Source organism: Lampetra planeri, chromosome 3, assembly GCF_965212315.1.
Source record: "Lampetra planeri chromosome 3, kcLamPlan1.2.h2, whole genome shotgun sequence".
Taxonomy (NCBI): domain Eukaryota; kingdom Metazoa; phylum Chordata; class Hyperoartia; order Petromyzontiformes; family Petromyzontidae; genus Lampetra; species Lampetra planeri.
In genome coordinates, this window is record NC_136109.1 from 28,468,789 (window position 1) to 28,491,094 (window position 22,306).

The 22,306-nt window shown below is 50.8% G+C and overlaps 1 protein-coding gene across 2 annotated transcripts in view; it reads right to left on the reverse strand.

Annotated features, from left to right (window-relative positions):
• Window positions 1–321: 321 nt before the first annotated feature.
• Window positions 322–22,306, reverse strand: part of LOC144717205 (casein kinase I-like) — a 42,195-nt gene continuing 20,210 nt past the window's right edge. Inside the window, exons 5-13 of one of the 2 annotated variants that reach the window (XM_078592567.1) lie at window positions 14,687–14,835; window positions 12,326–12,560; window positions 9,579–9,664; window positions 8,334–8,418; window positions 7,163–7,311; window positions 6,429–6,509; window positions 5,035–5,139; window positions 2,206–2,312; window positions 722–1,150 (exon numbers count right to left, since the gene is read on the reverse strand). In XM_078592567.1, coding sequence (XP_078448693.1) covers window positions 1,096–1,150; window positions 2,206–2,312; window positions 5,035–5,139; window positions 6,429–6,509; window positions 7,163–7,311; window positions 8,334–8,418; window positions 9,579–9,664; window positions 12,326–12,560; window positions 14,687–14,835 — 1,052 coding nt within the window. In that variant the 3' untranslated portion in view covers window positions 722–1,095. Of the gene's footprint in view, window positions 1,151–2,205; window positions 2,313–5,034; window positions 5,140–6,428; window positions 6,510–7,162; window positions 7,312–8,333; window positions 8,419–9,578; window positions 9,665–12,325; window positions 12,561–14,686; window positions 14,836–22,306 lie in introns of both variants that reach the window. The other variant, XM_078592568.1, reaches the window with a different exon arrangement.

Consider the following 22,306-nt stretch of genomic DNA (forward strand, 5'->3'; position numbering starts at 1 on the left):
CACATCGAAAGAAAAAAAAACAGTTGCTTACAAACATCGCCGGGTGTGATTGCGTGTTCCACTATAACCCGAGCCGGAGGGAGGAGGGGGCACGTTATACCCTTCTTTACACAACAAAAGGTTTAAATAAAACTGCGACAAGTTCGTGGTGTCCTCCGCCAACATCGTAATTTACTCTGGTGCTTTCTGCAGCCTGTACTTTTCGTCTTCGGTTCAGAAACAATTTCAGGACAACAGAACGGCACAGCCAACAACTATAACACATTTGAAAAATATTAAAATTAACAAAGGGGTGATGGGAGATGGGGGGGGGGGGTAGGGGCTGGGTCAGTGGGGGTGAGGAGTGGTGGATGGTACGGCAAAGCAAAGATCACAAACAAAAGTAATGCAGAACGCTAGAAATGAGCTCAAACGACGCAACCGTGGATCTCGCGTCAAGTTTCGGGTTGCTCACACGATAGCGATGGTCTAAGGTCCTATGGAAGGAGGTCACAAGCTGCGGTCCCAATTCGGCAGGGTTTGGCCGAACCCTGAACGTGGGACCAAACAACGCCTTTTTTTTTCGCCATCTTAAAATTATTTCAGTCTCTCCGCGTCCGTCTTCCGAGGAGGAGGAGCAGCAACGATCGCTCTTCAGCACAAGTTAACATCAACCCACACATTTTAATTTTTCCGCACGGGGGGAAAAATAAACGAGTCAACTTGGAGTTTTCATTTTCCCTTTTGTCCTTTTCACTTTGCCGCCTTCTCCCGTTCGGCAGGTTGGTCTTGAAGGATTTTCTAAGGCGTTTAAGAGCGCGGTCCGCAGGTTCATTCCTATGCCCTGGGTCGGTCAACGCCTTAAATTTCTCTTTTCCGCGTCGCGAGAAAACTCGTGCGTCCGAGCGTCGCGTACACAACACCACCCCCCCCCCCCTCCTTCCAAAAACGACGAGCGAGGAAGTTCCAGAACGGGAAAGTCCAGTCCGGTTCTTGAAGACGGCCCCGTAGGCCCCACGAGCGGGACTTGGGGGGGGGGGGGATGAGATGGCCTGGGCTGGCGGACGGCGGTGAAAGTGAAACGCACGTCCCACGGTGCGGGGCCGATGTCCGCAATCACTTGACTCGCTGGATAGATTTCTTCTTTCGCCTCTTGAAGAAGCAACAGCACCTGGGGAAGGAGAACAAGACGCAACAGTGCGGTTCTTTGTAAGCAAGACGTTACGCAAACCACTAATGTCTCGTACCTTCACTTTGTTAATCGAGTGAGAACTCGAGAGACAAGGATAGTCCTAATTTGCAAGGGCGACCTGGATTTTTGCAGAAACGTGTCCAGCAGATACAACGATTAAACTCCTCCAATTATTCTGCGGCTCGTCACGATTTATTTTTTGCCTTGTTTATGACGACAGCATTTCACCCCTGCAGCCACTAGAGGTGCTTCACACACCATAATGGTCGAACATATTTAATATAGAATCGTGACTTTACGACTGGCAGGGCGGGGGTACAATTTATTTAATCGCTCGGCAGGCGTACGTAGTTGGCAGAGCCAGGCCACCGCATCATTGTCGGCAGTGCCGAGTGCTCTCTCCACGCAGCCTGCTCAGAGGGGAGTCCTCCAGATCGTGCGTTTCAGACTGCACTTGTGCACATTTACGACTGTGCAGGGCTGCATCTTGTAATAAGTCATTCGTCATAACCGTGGTCTTAATTTATCGCTGGATATTTTCCGGGTAGCTGGCAGACTGGAGCAGGCTCAGAGGCGGGATGTGACCACAAGCGCAGCCATATAGGGCATTGGCGTGGCTTAGCGGTAGCGGGGTTCGCTCCTTCTTTGCAGAGGTTCACGGTTGGGAATCCAGCGGCAGCCCCGTGTACTACCGTGGGTGTCATAACCACAACAACGTACGCCATCGTGTGCTTCCTTCACGGTGGATAAACACAAAATTAGCTTAATTATACAAGCAAGATATAACACAGTAAGCTATTCTGTGGAAATATTTGCTGGGTTGCCAAAGCGGAATAAATTGAAGCCCTGGTCATAAACATATTCCACAAAATAAAAACCCTGGCATGAGTGGTACAGCCCAGGTGGGAAAGGCTGATTGAGGGGCGGGTGGTGGATGGAGAGCTGGAGGGAGGGGAAGGAAATAGTAAAGGGGGGGGAGGAAAGAGTAAAGGGGAGGATGGAGGGGGGGAGGTGGAGATGGAGGGGGGGCCCACTTGGTCTCGTCCACCATCTCGGGCTCGGGCTGTGCGGTGATGGGCGCGTTGGAATGTCCCGCCGTCGGGTCGTCTGTATTCAGCTCCCCGTTCGTGGAGCTCACCACCTGCACCAGGGTCCAAGCCGATGGGAATCGGGCAGGAAGGGGTGGTGGGAAGTGGATGGTGCGCGCGTGGGTATGCACGTGCGTGCGCACGTTTGAGTGCGTTCGTGTGTGTGTTTTTGTGCGAGTGTAGAGTTTGCGTGGTTGTATGCGTGCCCGCATGTGCGAGTGGATGTTTGCGTGTGTTTATGTCGGTGGGTGGGTGCGTGAGCAGTGATGGTGAGAGAGGATCGAGGCACACCTTTGAGGAACAACATAAAACAACCGCTCGTCCAACAAAAAGAGAACATTGCCCTGGGGGGGGGGAGGGGTGACGAACAGCTGCTCAACCGGTCTGGAGGGCTTTTTTCCCACGAGGAAATTTTACATGTCTTGTTGCCAAAAGGAAACGCGGTGGTCGACGGCTGTACGACGACCAGTCGGGGGCCCGACTCGAGCCGCGAGCACATTTGCCACACACTGTACCACAGAATCGGCGTGAACTTCCTCGTGGACCACTATTTTTAGCTACCTGTGTCTGCGACGCGGCGGCGACGCGCGCCCGAGACAAACCGGTTTTCCCGGAGACCTCCCCACCTACACAGCCCCCCCCCCAAGCCCGATGGCAGGGCAAGTGCTGACGCAGGGCGCCACGCGACCCTGGGCGTGTTGCTGCTGTCGCTAAACTTGACCTCGCGGGCAGCTGGTTAGGAGAAGGGGGGGGGAACCACCTGCTTTGTTTTGACGGCTAGCTGGAATAGTCGGAAATTTCTCCCGCTCACTTCTGTAAAGTGACGTGAGCAAGGATCGATCGCGTTCACGCCCTGGACGAACAACTCGTCGTCGACGTGACGTCGCGATGCAATGGGCGGCGCGGCTGCCCTACGCCCGGGAAGGACGACGCCTCGAGCGCCTTGCCACCCAGATTACTTTTTTTATTCATGCCGAGTTGCAGGTTCCACTTCGTCGTGCCGAAGAGGCAAATTCGTGACAACTGACCGAATCCATATTTCATTATTTTACTGGTTTTGCCGGCGCAAGCTGAATACAATTACGAGAAATCCTTCTGCGGGCGTGGACCCGTCATGAGACTCCCACCTGTGCAGGCCAGGCAGCTGAAACATCAACCGCCCTGACTTTCTCTCAGCGGCATTAAACTTAATACCCCCCCCCCCTCCACTGCCACCCCCCTCCAATTCCTATCAGCTGTCACCACGGTCTATCTTCCATCAACCATGCCGATGATAGCGTAATCATTTAGCATCGCGGTTTTTAAAAGCAAGCGTGGGGCGAGATTAAACTTTCTGTGGGTGCTCGTAACCTTAACTCCGCGCTTAAAAATAACACGAGGAGGAGGAGGTGGTGGCGGCGGTGGGGGGACTCGTGTCTACGGCCCGGCGGTGGCGGGCTGCGCCCCACTAGCGCGGCGTTTATTCGCGGCCGCCCTCCCATTATAGCGCGGAGAGGATGCGAGAGCGGAGCCAGGACGCACGCGCCGACACGTGTGCCCCGCCACGCTCGCGGCGCAGTGAGCACCGCGTAAGCAGGTTACAGGATTAGCCACCGCGCACCGAGGGATTTCCCACTGGAGGGCCGCGAGAGGAGTGGGGGGAGGAGGAGTTTGGTTGAGGTGGGATAGAAATTGAGGGAAAAAGGGAGGAGCAAATAATAGAATAAAATAAACGCCAGCTCAAAAAAAAAGTGCGGCTGGCGTGGAGAGATGGGGGGGGGGGTGGAGACGCACGGACCCTCAAGGGGCAACAGCGTGAGCTCCGAGCCACCGCCGCGCATGTGCTGTCCACCCCCCCCGCCCCACCACCAACACCCACAGTGTGCCGCCCGTGCCAGCTGCCATCGGCCGCCCGGCGCCTAAAACCGCAGCACCAGATTGGATCAAGCCTGGGTGTGAGAGGAGCTGCGTTGTCGGGCCGCGACATCTCGACCCCTTGCTGTTTCGCTGCGGCCCTGCCTAAGAGGAAGTCACCGGCTGGAGACTCTTATCGGCCAATTGAAATCAAAAGAGCCGCACAGAATTAAAGATTTGAAATGTTTACCGGCGTAATTGTGTTACGTTTTCAGTTGCTCGGATGATATTCATTTTCAAGTGCTACCCTAAGTTATATTTACTTTTGCCGCATGGAATACTTCATGCCGAGTAATTCTAAGCCAAGAATATATTATGAGACACTGTGGTCATGGCTTTCACTCGGTCAGCACAGGGGTCGGTAACGAGCGGCACATTCAGTGGTGGCTGACGCTCAGGGTCTCAGAACACTGGGATGCAGGGCGGTTTCATTTGCAGGCAAGGTCTCAGAGGCTTCATTATCAGCTGTTCATAATAAAATATTATAGACTCTTAGAATTCCTGGACAGAGCACATCCGGGTCAAACCAACTTGGGTTACGTGGCCACATTTACAGCAGCCCTCTGTCCGGTCCACCTGCAGCCGTGCGTTTTTGCACCTTACCCCGCTGCACGTACGTCTCCCCCCCCCCCCCCGCTGCTGCTGCAAACGCCGGCGCCGGCGTGCGTCCCCAGTGTTCCACAACCCTAAACGCTCCTTTCCTCCTCCGGCGGCGCAGCGCAAAGCGATGGCATGCAGCAGCAGTGGCAGTAAGCGACAGCGGAGCGAGAGAGATGAGAGGATCCCCCGAGGTTTGAGCACGATGGCAATAATGGAGACGAGGGGGGGGTCAAGGGGAAGAGAGGCGAGGGTAGAAGCGGTGGGGGGGGGGTAGGCTGGTACCTGCGTGGAACCCCCGTGCCTGTCAGCTGCCAGCTGCGCAGCCAAGTGCAAAGTGTTTGACTGTCGGCTAGGCTGGGATTCTCGCGATCCCTTGTGCTCGGGGGGCTGGCATTTTTTTGCAAGCGTGCGAGAAGAGGAGGAAGGGACAAAACAAAAAAACAACAAACAAAAAAAAGAAGATACGAGAAAGAAATAAAAAATAAAACAGGCGAGGTGCATCCGATGAGCTGTGAATGTCACTTTCATGCGAAGCAGCAAGTCGATTAGTGGCGTTGTTAGTGATCGTAAGTCGGCGCGAGAGCACACACGGGGCCTGGAACGTAAAGTTGGCAGAGCAATCGTCTCTGACCAGTGGTGAGCTCTAGCGAAGCTCGCATGCAAAACTCAATCGCAAAGGAAACGTGAGCAAGCTGCCAAACTTGTTTTTGCAACATGCGCATTATATTAAGGGTTCCTATTTATAGGTCGACCTACAGGCAATATTACCTTCACAACAAATATACAATTTAAAACAAACATTCACGCTAATACCCATACTGACAGCAAAAACAACCAACAAAAAGTACATGTAGATTCATACCCTGTACTATAATGTCCATTCCTGTTTGGCGTATTTATTTTCCGTAATGTTTTTTGCTTTAAAAAACACAACTGTTGATTACCGCACAGAATTATGACCGTCTACGATGTACATTTCGTAGCATTAAGTCACAAATTCCCTGTCATGGCCCCAAACAAAAAATAATCTGAAATTCGCCAAACGTCAGATCGTAAAACCCTCTGGTGGTCTGGTACAAACTCATCGCTTCATCCAATTTGTGACGCAACCATAATCCCCGCGGGACAATTAGTAAACGCTATTTATAATCCTTTTTGAAAAAACGCTGTTCGCAGCCAGTACGCCCCACACGTTTCTTAGCAAATTGACACCGGAATAATCAATGTTTCATGTCATCGATAAATCAATAAGCTTTATTTAGAGAGCACGGCGGCAAGCCCACTGCTGACACTCGAGTCTCTCCGGCCTGGGTAACACGCGGGAAGGCGATAACAGCTCCCGTAAGATGACGGGGAGCGTTGGCACGACAGCGGCGTGCATCTGCACTTCAAACACGTACACGTGTACGGCCGAGGGCAGTGCGGAAAGATCCACTGTTGTACTGTGCTACATTCCTACGTCTATGCATTCCCCAAGCCAGCCCCTGATATCTCCGGTCTACGAACGACATTCACGGAAGCGACGACGCTACGACGATGAACCGTTTCCACGACAACGCAGCTATTGGCGGGCAACGGCGTGAGGCGGTGGTGAAATCTGTGGGAGTGGGGGGTGGCGGGCGGTGGAGGTGTGGCGGGGGGGGAGACGGCGGTGGAGGTGGTGCGGCACACGGTACCTGTGTCTTGGGCACGGGCTGCGGGCGACTCGACGGGGGCACTGCCGATGGGTCCGCGTGGATGGAGGCGATGGGCGTGGGCTGTGCGGGACAGACACGCATGCAGTTTCACGTTCCTCGCTGTTCGCGAGCACCTACGACCCTGAAATATCGATTTTCGTAGCCAATACAGGATGATCCATATTTGTATTTGCGTTGGAAGTTTAATGCCAAAAGTCTTGTCGTTAACTCTCCACCACCCAACAAGATTGTCACGTTCACAAAGCTATTGATAAGTGCCAATCTAATGATCAAATTATGACCAATAATGCATCTCCTTGTCACCGGTGGCTTAATACTTTTCATGAATCCACCTATAAAGTCCGACACGGCCCACGAGGGGGTAGTGTAGCCAGCACCACACCTGACTGCATCAGTCTCCCCAGTGCTGTTCTTTTCACAGCGCATTAAGTGCGCATTTACAGCCGAGTCAATCTAGTGGAGGCTCAGGACCGGTTCAGACAACAGCCACCGATGTTGGCCGTAACTGGGAATCGAACTCAGGTTGCCAGCTTCGTAGTGCAGACAAAACTCCTGCGGGCCCGCCCGGCGAGGGGAGATACTCATCCAGCAGTGGATTAACGAATGTACACGTGCAAGCTATAACATAATCACCCATTCGCTCGACCGCTCGCTCGCTCACTCACGGCTACACCCCGAGCAAATGCACGACCCGACGCGTCCGCCGTCCTTACGAGCGTTTTGCCGGTCCAGTCGTAGTTGTAGTCGAACGTGTAGCCCTTGCGCTCAAACAGGTCCATGAACAGCTTGCGCAGATACTCGTAATCGGGCTTCTCGAAAAAGTCGAGCCTCCTTACGTACCGCAGGTACGTGGCCATCTCCTCTGTGGCACGCACGCACAACACAAGTCGAGTGCGTGAGCATTACGCGGCGACGTGCATGTCCGTCGTGTTGGACAAGCATCGGGGGAACTCATTGCCGCCCGCTGTTCGCGATTTGTCTCCAACTCTCAACTGTTTGTGCGGCGTTCGACTCGAGGTGGAAACGTTAAATAATGAAAAAGAGTCTTGAGACTGTAAGCATAACCATCATGTCTTCGTGGGAGCCTTTGCGCTGTAAAAACGGCGCGAATATCAAATGTACCAGTTGATATTATTTAGTTTGCATACACGTGTGCAGCGTCATTTACACTGTGTACACCTGTGCATCTCATGACAATTCTGTAAGCATCGAACGGAATTGGCATTGTCGACACGTACAACGCGGTACTACTGTCACCGCACGTGACCAATGACTAACACAAGTGCCTGTCAAAGGACATGGATGCCGTTTGCATGCGTCACGCCACACTGGCATTGTGTACGTGCCTCGCTGTGCAGTCGTCACTTTGTACACGTGAATTGCGTAATGTGAGAGTACAATGCAAATTTATTTATGCGCCGTCTAAATGCAACTGCAAATTAATATTTTTTTACGGTTATTATTATTATTATTATGTTTGCTTACCTGGGAAAGCCTCACCGAGTCTCAAGACTCTCTTTCAGGAGGATCCTGCAAGGTGTTCCCAGTAGGGGGCGATGTTGCAACGTGTAATCCAAATCGAGTAATTTGAAGGTAACGATTCAGTGTTGGGATGTTTGTGCAATACCAGCCACATTATATATTTATATTTTATCTATGAAACCGGAGACGCTGGTGGAAGCCCATGCAGAACAGGGGGAAGAACATATGAATTCCAGAGTAAAGGCACGAGAGTTGGGAATTGAACCCAGGACATTATTGCTGCAAGCCACAAGTGTTAACGCTGGCGCCACCCTGCCACCAAACTCAGTGGGCAACGTTGTTTTTTTGTTCTTCTTCTAGGCAGCCGCCCAAATTCGGAGACTTCTCACTTGTGGGACTCACCGGGGAAGCTTTCGCAGAGGACCTCGATGGGAGTGGCTCTCTTGGTGTCGCCAATCTTCTGGTACCGCTCCTTCAGGGTGTCAGCCTGTGGGGCAGCAACAAAGATAAAGACCCTCCCGCCTCCGTAGAGTATTTCACAGACTGTTGGGGCAAGTGCTGTTTGCGAGTCGCACCTATGAAGACTGGCACAGTGCACGAGGGGGGTGGTGCGGCTAGCACCACGCCCCGGCCACCTTGATCTCCACAGTGGCGATGTCATTTACACACCGCACCAGGTACTCGTTTATGGCCGAGTCGACGTAGGGCAGGCCCAGGACCGGTTCAGATATTCGTCACACATGTTGGCCGTGAGCGGGAATCGAACTCTGGTCACACCAGGTTCGTAGCGCAGCGCGCTAACCGCTGCACTACCGCTGGGGAGCAATGCACACAACCACGTGGATTGCGGAGGTTTTGCGGAGGGACCGAACAGCGAAATTTCACAAACACCAACAGAAAATTGTCTCTTCTGTGCTCAAACTGACATAGGGAGGTGCTCATCCGTATTGGCGGTTCTAAGAAAATGGTGGAAATCCCACATTCCTACGGCTCGACCCAGACCCTCCCAAGGACAATCGCTGTTAATATATTTTGCTGCAGCACCACCCAGCTGAGAGAGATATACTACTTTATATGCCCAAGATAAACTCAGCGAGTCTCAAGGTTGGTTGCATTCCTACAAAAGCCATTGCTCAAAGACTGTATATCTCCACCGCTTATTTTAAAATAACACTTCTCACAATGGACACTTTCAGAGGACTCCGTCTGTGCAGTCGAGACAAGCAGCAGCAGCAGCAGAAAGTTACCAACAGAATTTGGCGATGGGTAATTTGAAGAATTGTGACCACGTCACGGCACAAAATGGTCTATTTTTGAGAATGGCGATGATGATGTCACGGCGTCATTGTTGGCAGACTGCAGTCACACGGTAACTCACAAATTACAATGGAAATAGAACCTTCGACTTTGCACAAACTAGCACGGTCATAAATGCAAAGATACGCGAGTTTTTATGGCTACCAGTTCGAATCAATGACCATCATTAATTCTATTTGTCACAATTGTAGCAAGGTTCTATCACAGCCAAAATGCAAGGGTAGGGTGGTGGGGGGGGGGGAGTTGGCTGAAATTTGACTGGGCGGCAAAATCTGTCGTCACGCTGCTCAAAGCCAGCACGTGCACACACCGTCACTCACCACCACTCACCTTGAGACCCTGCCAAGGCAAGCTGCCTCGCAGGAAGTACATGAACATGTGACCAAGTGCTTCCAGGTCATCTCGCCTGCTTTGCTCTGAGGAAAGAAGAGTGGTGGAGGTGAGCGCATGGTTTGCCTGCATCGGCCGCGTTTCATCTTCACACGCCCACACAAGCCCACCCAAGCCCCCAAAGGAGAGGCATTCATGTACCCGGCAAGCAACACCGCGTTGGGCGAAACGTACAGAGCGCAACGATGCGTTTTTTTTTCTTCATAAACCGAATCTACGCAACGTGTTACGTCTCTTGCTCGCACTGCATCGTCACGACTCGCTCGGCGAGATTTTATATCGCGGCGGTGCAGTCCAACCGAACACACTCGGTCAATTCGCGTACGCTGCATCGCTAACGATAACATGAACATTGCTCCACTTCACTCCCACCACCAACCCCATCACCAGCCCACCCACACAAATGGCCCGTTAAAATATCACGATTCAATCCTTGATCAAGAATCACACCGTGACACGGCACTAGAACAACTAACGCGGGACAGACAGACGGAACTATCTACAGAGTGGAGACTGGGAGGATGCGAAGGGGCCAGAGAAGCGGAGAAATTGTACAGCGGAAGAGACGGCAGCAGCGAGAAAATCAGAGAGACTGGGAGGAGGCCGCAACTGGGCCGGAGCAACTAAAGCCACGTAAATAATGGGGGAGCAAATGGAATTGGGGTGGGGGAGGGAGGCCTTAGCCTAGCAGTGGGAGATTACACAGGCTGACCACAGCAACACGATCTGATTCGAGCGTTGATGGTTTTTGTATTGTAGGAGCTGCAAGGTTACAAGTTGAGAGGTGTCCTCGAAAAATCTTAATAACCCAAAAATGTTAATGTCCAGAGATAATTCTTCTGTTGAGAGTGGGTGGATTTAGTCGATGAAAAAAAATCTAATTATTAAGTTCATTGTGCGACCATCTGGGAAGAGATGATATCAGAAAAAACTATTAAAAGTGGAGTGTAAAGTGTGTTCCCTTGAGGCTCACATTGCTAATTCTCAAATACATCTGTGGGTTATCAATTTTTTTAAGGTACCATGCATGTATCAATTATAAACAACAGATCATCAACAGCAGCATCAGCCATGATCAATCCACTGCTGGATGAAAAACCTCCCCCTCCCCCCCCCCCGATCCACCCCCAAAACGAATATAATTGATGGACGTATCAGGAGAAAAAGAATCAATTTTAATCCACGAATCTTGGCATCATTACGTGTGTTAACTGCCAACGTCACCGACACGAACGATGTATGATATTAGCCAAAAATGGCCCGCTTCTTCCGCACCAAGCTTCACGCTTGCCACGGAATCCTGCCCATTGCACAACCCCTGGCCACCGCCCTCGTCGATAAACTCACACCACCGGTGGTGACATAAAAGCCACCCCTCCCCCCTTACTGCAGCCAAACTGGAGGAGGAGAACCTATTATCAAACAATTCCTGTTGCATTTCATCAAAGCCCAGTGGTGGGTGCGCAGCCGTCCGTTCCTGCTGCCCGTGTTTATTCACGGCCACGCTCGCTCTGCCAGCCACTCAAGGGTCCGCACAACAATGCGAAAAAGGTTCTAAAAATAAACCCGCGACCGACCTGCGCCTGTCGCCTGCCGACGTGCATCCATTGTGTAGAGTTGGCGAGTTACATCTCGAGTCCACGAGTGGCCTTATTTTAGGATTTCATAACCGCGCTGGCGCCGTCTCCACGAGTTTTTTTGTAAATGTGCTCGTGGACAGCAATGCATTGCGCCGGCGCGGTGCCGGGCTGCCTAACGCTGGGTCGGGCCCCACCGAGCCTCTGCATCGATCGACTGATTCTACTCAATTTTAACTTTTGACTCAAGCGGGGAAAACTGGGCGGTGAAATGTTGAAGGTGATAAGTTAGGATGAATTGGATAATGTGGATTTGAAGAGTTAAACCGTTTACATAATAACCCAGTGCTGGTGTCAGCTGTTTTTAAACACAAAATATACAGCAATGAGAAACAGTGCTGTATATTTCCCAGTCTTCAGCGATATAGTAAACATTTTAGTCACACACACAAAGATCAACTGTTCATCATGTTTCTCCTTACACATCACAGACTGTTACCAAGCACCCAATAAACCGACACACACAAGAGGGGGTGGGGTGGTGTTGTCAGCACTACACTCATCTGCCTTTGTTTCCCAAGTGCTGACGTTTATACACCACACCAGATACACTCTGAATGAGTCAGCCCAAGGGATGTACCCATTTCACTCATCACTGACATTTGCCTAATTTTATTGGTGCTGTGTCCACGGTGATGTCCCCTTGCGCACATTCCCTCCTTTGACTGCCAGTCCAACATTAGTCTTGACCACCTGCCATAAATCCCTTCTTGCCACATGTCCTGCTCAAGCCCACTTACTTTTCTCAAGTCAACAGGAAATCTTTAACTTTTGTATGTTCTCTAATCCACGTGTTTCTCACTTTGCCTCTCAATATGAATGCAAGAACGCACCTCTCCGTGCTTCTTAGTGCACCTAGCAGTTTTTGCGCCAATTTTTTTTCATTAAGATGCCATTAGCGAGCACCTGTAAGATGTACATTTAGCGCAATCCAGCCAAGTGGCGACACAACCCAACCACGTGGCAATAAACGGTCAGTCAATAAGTCAGTCGCTCGCCCGCTCACACACGAGCAGGTACGGGCACGCACGCGCGCACGCGGACCCTCACCTTTGCCCAGGTGCGTGTTGATGCTCATGTAGCGCGCGGTGCCCGTGAGGCTCTTGTGCTCGCGGTAGGGGATGTGCTTTTTGGTCTCGGGGTCGATGTACTCCTTGGCGAGGCCGAAGTCGATGATGTGGATGTTGTGGTGCTTGCTCGTGCCCTGCCGCCCCACCAGGAAGTTCTCGGGCTTCACGTCGCGGTAGATGAGGCTGCGCGAGTGCACGTACTCCATGCGGCTGATCTGAGGGCGTTGGTGCCACAGGGAAACCGCGGCGGACATTTAAACGGCAAGGCTGTCTACTTTTTTTTCATCCATCACGTCTCACGGCAAAAATACCAGGGGCCGAGTTTGAACCTGTTCTCAAAAAGGTTACGTGCATTATGCTGTAGGTATTAGCTAATCCAATGCCACAAGGCGCTTCATGAATACTTGAAATGTGCGCTCTCTTTTTGTCCCATAATGTTTCAGCGACACACGTCACTTGACGCACCTGTAGTTGACTCAAACTTACAATGTCCAAAGGATTCACCAGAATGTGTAATTAACAAGCTTGGGTTTCGTCTGCTGCCGATGAAGACATTATTGCAGAAGACATAGTTTGTATTTCCGACAACAGGCCCATCTGTCCGTAGTAACATCACCCGAGCAAAGTTAACACACCGGCCACCAAGTCAATACAAAAAAAAGACTTGGCAAACACGCACAACCACATTCATGACCTTTAAATGTTGTCTTTCCTAATTCAAAGTCACATGGTGAAACATTTCTGCTCAAACAAGCAATGGGGGTGGGGGGGAGTAAACTTCATATTCATTGCAGTGGTGGAAATTCCACATGCACATGGCAGGGCCAGTTCTTCCACTGGATAACCACTGGGGTGAAGAAGTGGATAACAGTTTAGTGAGAAGTTCTTACGATTGTCCATGTACAACGATTTCCTATCCTTGCTCATGGCAAGATGGTTCAGGAGCTAAATGCAAACGTTCAAGTCTGGTGGCCACGACGAGAGGGCTTCAGGAGGGAGTTCATGTCGTTTTGCTGCTCCTCCGTCAAAGAAGCACAGACAGGAATGATTTACGGCGTGATCGGTAATTTTGGCCGCGCGGCCAGTCACACTACTCGGGGATGTGCGCCGCAGGCCTGTTGATGCAACGATGCGCAACCGCAGCACTGCACCTCCTCCTTCGCAGCAGAGGCGATTGCCCAGCGTGACGCAATGCCGGCCGAGGAGGCGTGGCACACAAAAAAAACCAGACGCGAGCGCTGGCGTCCGTGACGCGCAGGGAAAACGAATAGCGCCTTGAAAACAATATATAATTTCGTGGCCCAGAGGCTGCGCAGTTAGAATAACAAAAACCATAAAAAGCCAATGGCATGCTTTTGTATTTCAAACACGTCAAGTATGGGGAGTTTTAATTTTCTTTCACATGGCCTTTAAAACTCAAATCTCGAAGGAGCAGAGTCAGGGCAAACAGAGCAAGAGGTACAGTAGGGGCATATGATAGGGGCTTTATTGGCTAACAAGAGTCAAAACATAATCTGTGAGTTTGGTCCAAAGTTTAATAGATGAGTAAGATAAGAAAGATAGGATGAATACGACAAAAGAGCAGGGGTGGGTGGAGCAGCAGGTGAAGGCGACGAGAGTCAAAATCTCTCAGTGGTAAACTACAAGAGCAGACTTTGGGGGTCAGGTGACAATTGCCTAACGGCTGCGGTGGCAAGGTGTGGTTAACACAAATGGTATAAAGAAGTCTGTCTTTTTCGCAATATTATTCTCAAACATACCGTCAGCACTGTGTCATTGGACAAAGGCATTTCCACGCAGAACTCCGCTAGGGCAGGGCATCGCCCCGTGTTAGAAAACAGCCCGCAGAAGGGGTTATCACAGAACTACATCTGAACTCCCTTCAAGTGATCTCGGATGCAGGTGAGGCATTCTGCACTTTCCACGCACCTCACCTGTAGAGCTGTCTGTTACATGGCAGTAATAGCAAAACGTATCATTCTCAGAGCTGTAATTTTGCCAAATTAAGTTAGAAACCAAATTTTTTACGATAGGGTCTTTTTTTTATCAAGTCAACGGTGACCAGGCTGCATAAATCAACCCATTACACTTGACAATCCAGTTGATTGAAGGGTGGTTGAAACACTAGCTTTGAACCCAGGATGTCAGGATCTCGGCATTGCTGAGATCCTTGGTTTGAAATCTGGAATCAAACCCAGCATCTCAGCAATACCAGCTTGATGCCCCGACTTCTGAACTATGTGGCCATATGGGAGTGAGGTGGGGGGCACGCGAGAGGTACTGCCATTTCATTCGGGGGGCGCTGCCCCTCCCATCACATCACCACGTCCAGCACACTCACCAACTGCATGGCGATCATGAGCACCGTCTTGAGGGAGAAGGTGCGGTCGCAAAGGTCAAACAGGTCCTCCAGGCTGGGCCCCAGCAGCTCCAGCACCATGGCGTTGTATTTGCCGCACGGCCCAAAGTAGTACACTTGGGGGACACCCTCTGCAGAGAACGACACAGACACCATCCAAGTTAAGCCTCGTATCCATCGGGGATGAAGCGCTGTTAGAGAGTGCTCGTTTTAGGGCCAGCAAATGGTGAATGAACGAACGCGAATCAGAGACATCGTACTGACAGAGACAAGCAAACGTGGGCTCGGGTGGGGCAAGTCGCTCGACGGGACAATGGCGGCTGGATGGGGCTGGTGACAAACGACAGCCAACGAAGAGAACGCATTCCCGAGAGGACGACCCAGCGTGGAGATGGAGCAACAAGATCACTTCATGTCCAGGGGTGGAGATGGATGGGTGCGGGGATGGTCCATGAGGGATGGCGATGGAGTGTGGAGGTCTTCATCCCCACAGTGGAAAATGGCTGACGATAATGATGACAACGACGATGGAGTGGCTGGCCCATATCTCGACAGTGCTGAGGTGCATAACACCACCAGGCAGTCATTTGATGACAAGTTACCCTAAGGGAAATCTAAGACTATTCAGACACCACCTGTCGCTAGCCATGTCCGTGGCCTGGAATTAAACTCTGGTTGCCAAACCTTACCGTAGCAGTGCAAAAATCTCTCCACAAAAAGCAACAAATGCAAAGATCCCCCGTGAAGCCTTCAACGGGCTGTTGAGGCAAGTGCTGTGAGTGGGGACCTATTAAGGCAGCACAGTGCAGTTGTTCACACACTGCATCAGACATACATTTACATAAAAAAGCCAAGTCAGCCTCGGGGAAAGGCCAAGGCCAGTATACATACCATTCGATATTAGCTGTGATCAGGAATTGTCCAGGTTCACAGCACAGCGCGCTAAACCATTACACCACCCACTCCCCACAAACAGCAACGCACTCAGTCCACACACCAACACACACCCTGGGGTCAGCGGGACCACTAGCAGGCGTGCATGGAAGCAAGGGGTCGGGGGCCTCCCAACAGAGGTCAGCCTCTTTGGAATGGCCACAGCAGCTGCCTGGGATTTCTGTTTGTTTGCTCGTCAAGACTTCACTTTCGCTTGCGGTCAGGAGGAAGCGGCGCTTGGGAGGTCAAAACAAGGAGGCAGACAAGGCACACAAACACAGCCGGGGTTCACACAGATGGACAGGCACACACGCGCAGCACTGGGGGTTGCCCCAAAGTGGCTGGGTTGCCCTTCGGGAGTCCTCCCAAGCAATGAGCCGGCGTGCAAACAAACAAAAACAGAGCACCGGGTCAACAGACGGGACCAACACACAAAAAAGAAATTATGCTGAAATAGGGTTTTGTTGGGAGGACCTAGCGAGAGGAGGGTTCAATCTGGACGGAGTAGGCGAAAAATGGTTCGGTGTTGGCAAGTCAGTGTCGACAACTTATTTTACGAGAAAAGCAAAATCAGGATCAGAATATTGATTTATACTGGAGGAATCCGGTGAGCTATGAAGCTCTTTTTCACAGATGTCCAGTAGTAAAATGGAAACCCAGTCACTGTTCCCCTGCTCAAGTGAATAATGGTGCAGCATTCAACCTCTGTTGATGACGACCCTGGCCCTCCAACGACTGCTGCTCCCCAACAGCCGATTATATCCACCCCAGAGGGATAATGAAAATAACAGTGCCCTTTATATATACACACACACATGCAGTGTGTATGAGCCTCGCATATTTTTCACCGTTGGAAGATTCGGCTAAGTCCATTAACTAGGGTTTGACGTGCCATGAAATCAGCGTACGGGGAGAAAACAGACACATAAGAGGGATAACCACTCAGAGCTCAGCACAGATGGACTCGATAATCCATTGCTTGTACCGTCGTCAACTTGCAGTCAAGTTGGTTTGAGTTTCACAAATTAGCTAAGTCGACCTCCGACTGGGGAATTAACCTTCTGATCGCGAGTGGAACACTCTGACACAGTAACACCTGGAGTGTAATAACAAATCCTTGAATGGCCACAAATATCTAGCTTTATCACAACAATCTCGTAGATTTCCACACACACACACTTCAAAGACAATGATCTCCTAATCAGCCAGCCCGGCAAACCAAGAAGTATTGTTGATATCTATATTTCCAGCTGGGTAAAAACCATGAGATAGAAAAGCCCATTTAAATCGAAAGTTCACTGCTCACAAATATCTCGGCAATGTATTTTTTACATTAAAAACGAAGTGTGCTATTTTTACCACTGCTACAAATTATTAAGTCCATCGAGGCGTTTATATGCCCAATGCTTTAGTGTTTCGAAAAATAAAAAGTTTACATTACGCTTCGGCAACCTTCGCTGAAGTGTACAGTTTGTACGCTTGCAAACGTTGAAGAATATGAAAGACCACGAACTTGCCAACGCAAAATTTATCTGAAACACAAAACGCTCGGTACGGAGGGAAAACCTTTCACCTGGCAAGGCTGTCGCGCTCTCCGATGCCCACAAAAGACTTCCCAGGACGACATTTGATAACCGTGCGACAACGCTTTGATCCGTCGACTACGATCGATTATTGTGCTCACGACTCGCACATCGAATTGCGCGGGCGGGAATCCGTTATTTACTCATCTGCACAAATTGTTATATTAGCCGGAACGTGAGAGATGGCAACGGCTTTGGAAGGTCATGATCAATCCAGCAGTGGAATGGATCATGCCTGATGATGATGACTTGTAAACGAGAAATTACGTACAAGGGGTACATTTTAGGGGAATGGCCCAAACAATATAGTACGTGGTAGAAAATGAATTGGGGGGAAAACACAAACGAGATGATAAACATGAGATGCAAAAGGAATTGAACTGTAACCCAGAATCGTGACAACATTTATCAAATCACTGGGGGGGGGGGGAGTGAAGGTGCGGGCAGGGTGAATCATTTTCCATCTATAAATTGAAATGCAAGCAGAGGCACATACAAAGACCCCTCATATAGCCTCAAAAGACTGTTGGTGCAAGTGCTGTTAGCGAGCACCTATGAAGGCTGGCACGGCACGCGAGGGGGTGGGTGGCCAGCACCACGCCTGACCTTTTCTCTCTAGTGGCGATATTTACAAACTGTGCTAGGTACCTATTTGAGGCCGAGTCGACCTAGGGGAGGCCCAGGACCGGTTCAGATAATCGTCACTGGTGACTAGTGGCTGTGAGCGGGAATCTAACTCGGGTTGCCGGGTTCATAGTGCAGCGCGCTAACTGATACACTACCGCTCCCCACAGGGGCACACAAAGACAAAGATCCCCCGTATAGCCTTGACAGACTGTAGGGGCAAGTGCTATTAGCGAGCACCTATGAAGGCCGGAACGGTACACGAGGGGGTGGGTGGCCAGCACCACGCCCGACCGCCTTTGTCTCCCCAGTGGTGATGTTTACACACCGCACCAGGTACTTATTTGAGGCTGAGTCGACCTAGGGGAGGCCCAGGACCGGCTCAGATAATCGTCACCGGTGTTTGCCGTGAGCGGGAATTGAAACCGCCGGGTTCATAGCGCAGCGCGCTAACCACTACACTACCACTCCCCACAGGGGCACACAGACAAACACACACAGACAGACACACAGATAGACTCCGCATGGCACATAGACATGAAAGCGCCCTCTCCACTCACACTGGGGCACCTGAATAAGCTCTGCCACCTCCTCCCAACATCACTGCAGTGTTTTCTTTTCATCTATTTTTTTTTATTACGCTCTTTTTCCCTTCCATTTATAATGTACTTACGTGTCATCCGGTTATCCTTGTGTATACCCAAAAGCTCTTTCCGGGTAATAAAGATATCAGATTCTACCTACGATGCTCATGGATAAATGTAACCAATATAAAGATGTAAAGTAACCGATATGAAGATGCTTTTTCAGACCGGAATGAGTGTGTTCGTTCAGATTGATGGGGAGTAAAATTTTAGATGTGCTAAATTACTGAGGCTACTGGCCTACTTGTACAGATGTTGTTATGAGCATGGGCAAACCAGTTTTCCCCCCATACCAACCAAAAATACACTGTAAAGAATTGTAAACATCCCCAGCAAGCACACCTTCTGAAACAAACAACTTGAAGCTCACTCCATGCTTTCTTTGACAAAGGACTCTCATTTATCATCATCACATCATCATCATAAGCCATGACGATCGTTTATCATTAACCATTATCAAGCCACTGCTGGATGAAGGCTTCAACAATCAGTCTCATGTTGCATCACAGATTTGTCCGACAAATCTGTGATGCAACAATAGAATTTAGCAACTGCGCGCGTGCTCATTTCATCGCTAGATCTCCACAGTGGACGTGCGCTCGGGCACGTTGCCCTTACTTGGAAAATCATTCGTACTGCACAAAATGTATCATCCGCTGTCATTGCAGATGATGGGCAATAGCAAATTGTTTTTTATTAACCCTTTCCCATTCCTATGGCGTACACACATCACTGCTGTGCCACGCACATGCCCATCAGTTTTTCTTCCGATTCCGTTCTGATGACGTCCACGTAAGAAAAAAGGCCATGCGTGAGGGCGTGCGGCGCGCTATGCATACGTGAATAAAGTTAACGCTACTAAACCGCTCGCGCGCCCCGAGATTCGGTGGTGGATGGGACCCCCACCCCGCATCTTGCAGAAATTTCGGAACGGGAAAAGGTCAATTGGTTAAGTAAGGAAACATGCAACGGGGTCGGTGTATCACCACAACGAAAGTGTCATTGTTTTATTGTCAGTGGAGGATGAAAAAAAAGAGCCACGTCTCTTTACTTATTCATCATTGTTATTATTTTTATACAACCGCAACATGTTTTTTTTTCGCCTGGAGTCACGACGACGCTGTAAACGTCACGCAGGCCACTGCCACCGCTGCCCGTGTGGGCACTGCGCGTGAAAAACAACACCGCAGATCCTGGAAAACCTGCAGCCTGGCCCGGAATAGTCGCGCTCGTGCCAGCCACACACCAACGCTGGACCGTCAGAGGCACTTTGATAACACACTTGCGTGCATTCGGTACGCTGACTAACTTCCCGTGAGAACACCTTCATCAAATTTTCTCCCACCGCCTATCAACCGGTTTAAGGACAACATTCCACTGCATAACTGTGCTTCTGGCTCTAAAATAAAACACCAAAAATGCGTTAAGAATTATTTATCAAACCCCGAGATAAATCATCATCTAAATCGTACGGCTGGTCATTTGTCTTTTGAGTCGTGCCAAGTCCAAGATTACACTGTACTGCACGCCACTTTTGTTATTCCACTGCTGGGATGTGCGGGGATGGTGATGGATATTGCTGTCCTACCCTCTGCTGCCCACCAAGTCCCATAGCTTATAACAACCTGTTGTTCAGGGTGGTCGCCTATCCAAGGACCATAAGACTCATTCCTGTTTATTATCCGAGATCGGGTGCATTCCGGTCGACTTGGTCACAGGAAGCCAAAGTGTTATCCCTGTTCAATGAAGTAATGCGGTTGGCTGAAGGCTCTCCATGTTGCTGATGGAAATTGCACATCCTCAAGACACGGGCCAGTCTCTCTCCATCACACGAGCACCATTCTGCCAAGCTCCACAAATATCATCCGGGGCACCGTGCAGACGATTCGCGCGATTAAACGTGGATGAGCACTGCCCCCGCGCTTCGTTATTTAACGGAGACGTCACCGCTGTGCCACACGCTCTCCCCGGTGACTGACCCCGAGACTCCCCAGTACACACTGTACGCACGTAGACGCTGACGCATGCGCGCGAGTGAGCGAGCGAGCACGAAGCAGATGGGGCCCGGAGCATCAATAACGCACCGTTCAGCACCACAAGGTCACCACGCCCACCACTCGGGCCACGTTAATACCGCCACTGATCGCAACACAAGCTGGCTGTTGGGAGGTGGTGGTGGTTGGTTGTGGCAGAGGGCGGGTGGTTGTTGGTGTTGGTACTTGATGGCGGTGGGGGCGGTGATACCAGTGGTGGCGGTATTCGTGGCGGTATCGGTGGTAGCAGTTCTGGGTGTTGGTTTTTGGTGGTGGTGGCGGCAGTGGAGTTAATGGTGCAACGTGCAGTTTGTTAAAAAAACACGCGTCCACACACCCATGCAGCCTCACAAGTAAAGTACGTCACAATGTCGATGCACACACACCAATATTCGCAGAAACGTAAATGCTCTTGGGGTGCATGCAAACTCACACGCATGCAGCACATCCACGCGAGCATGCGCACGCGCTCTTGCACCAACATGCAAATGCACACACTCGCTCCAAGGTTATGCGCACACACACAAGTACACTGACACAGGCTGACAATCAAGCATGCAAATTCTCAATCGCGCACGCACACGCGCGATCTTCAACGCACGCGCGCTCTCACACACATGATCTCGCACCCGCCCACGCATGTTCTTCTCTCGCACCCGCCCACCCACCGTCGTACACACAGACACACGCACGTGCGCGCGCGCACGCACACACACACGCGAGCTCTCACACCCACGCGCACTCGATAAAGGGTGCGCGGACACGCTCTTGCGGAGAGCAACCTGGCCGCATTCACCTCCCCACTTCCTCAGAGACCCCTCTCCCATCGCCTGCTTCCGTCCATCTCTGTCAGAGTAAAAATAAGCATCCACCATCTTCAGTGGGTCTTTAACATAATCATAAATAATCATCAAGGACATTTGGTGTTCACACCATTGTCAAAGCTCAGGGCTGCCACGGAGACGCTTATGTTTCGCTAATGGAATAGTCTGTAAGTTGGGAGCTGCGATGCTTTGTATTTTTTTGGGGGGCAAATTTTGACCGTGACATCAACGCACACAACAGCCTGCTCATTTGCGAATGACGTCAGGGGACATTTAAGACCCACTGCGGATAAGTTAACCATACATACTCGTATGGCTAGCACACCTGCAGCGATAACCAGGGTGTCCTGTCTTATTCGAACCGCAAACCTCTGCAACCATCCGCCGGGCCGTGGTACCGCCCCCAAGTAATTACTGGAGCACCAGATCCAGGGGGCGGGGGGGCGGGGCGGGGGAATTGCCTTTTTTTCACTCTCCTCTCCCTTCCTGCTTCTCTCTGCAGCTTTGACTTGAAAATTAAACCTTGCACGGGGAGACAAGGCGAGGCTGTCAACACTGCCTCAATGTTTCATGCGACTAACGACAGTGCACGCCGCCGCTGCCACCAATGCCGCTGCCGGCGCTGCTCTCAACGTCGCCAACTTAAAAAAAGGTAGTGGCAACCTCAAAGAAACGTCACTTGCTTTGCAGAAAAGTAACCATCCTGGACGTTTGTCCTGGCCGCGAAAAGCACGTTTGAGCATTCGTTAAAATAAAAAAAATGTAATTCAGTTGGAAGCATTCCCGTGACGTCATTGCAGTATCACTATCATACTTGTCAATCAGCAGTCACCCCATCGAGGTCCAAAGCGTTGTAGATGTAGAGGTACTCCTGAAAGTCACTTCCAAGTCATTATTGGAGCCTCAAAAACCCAACGTCAGGACACAAATCCCAGGTGTGCATCTTACGAGCTCGGCGTGT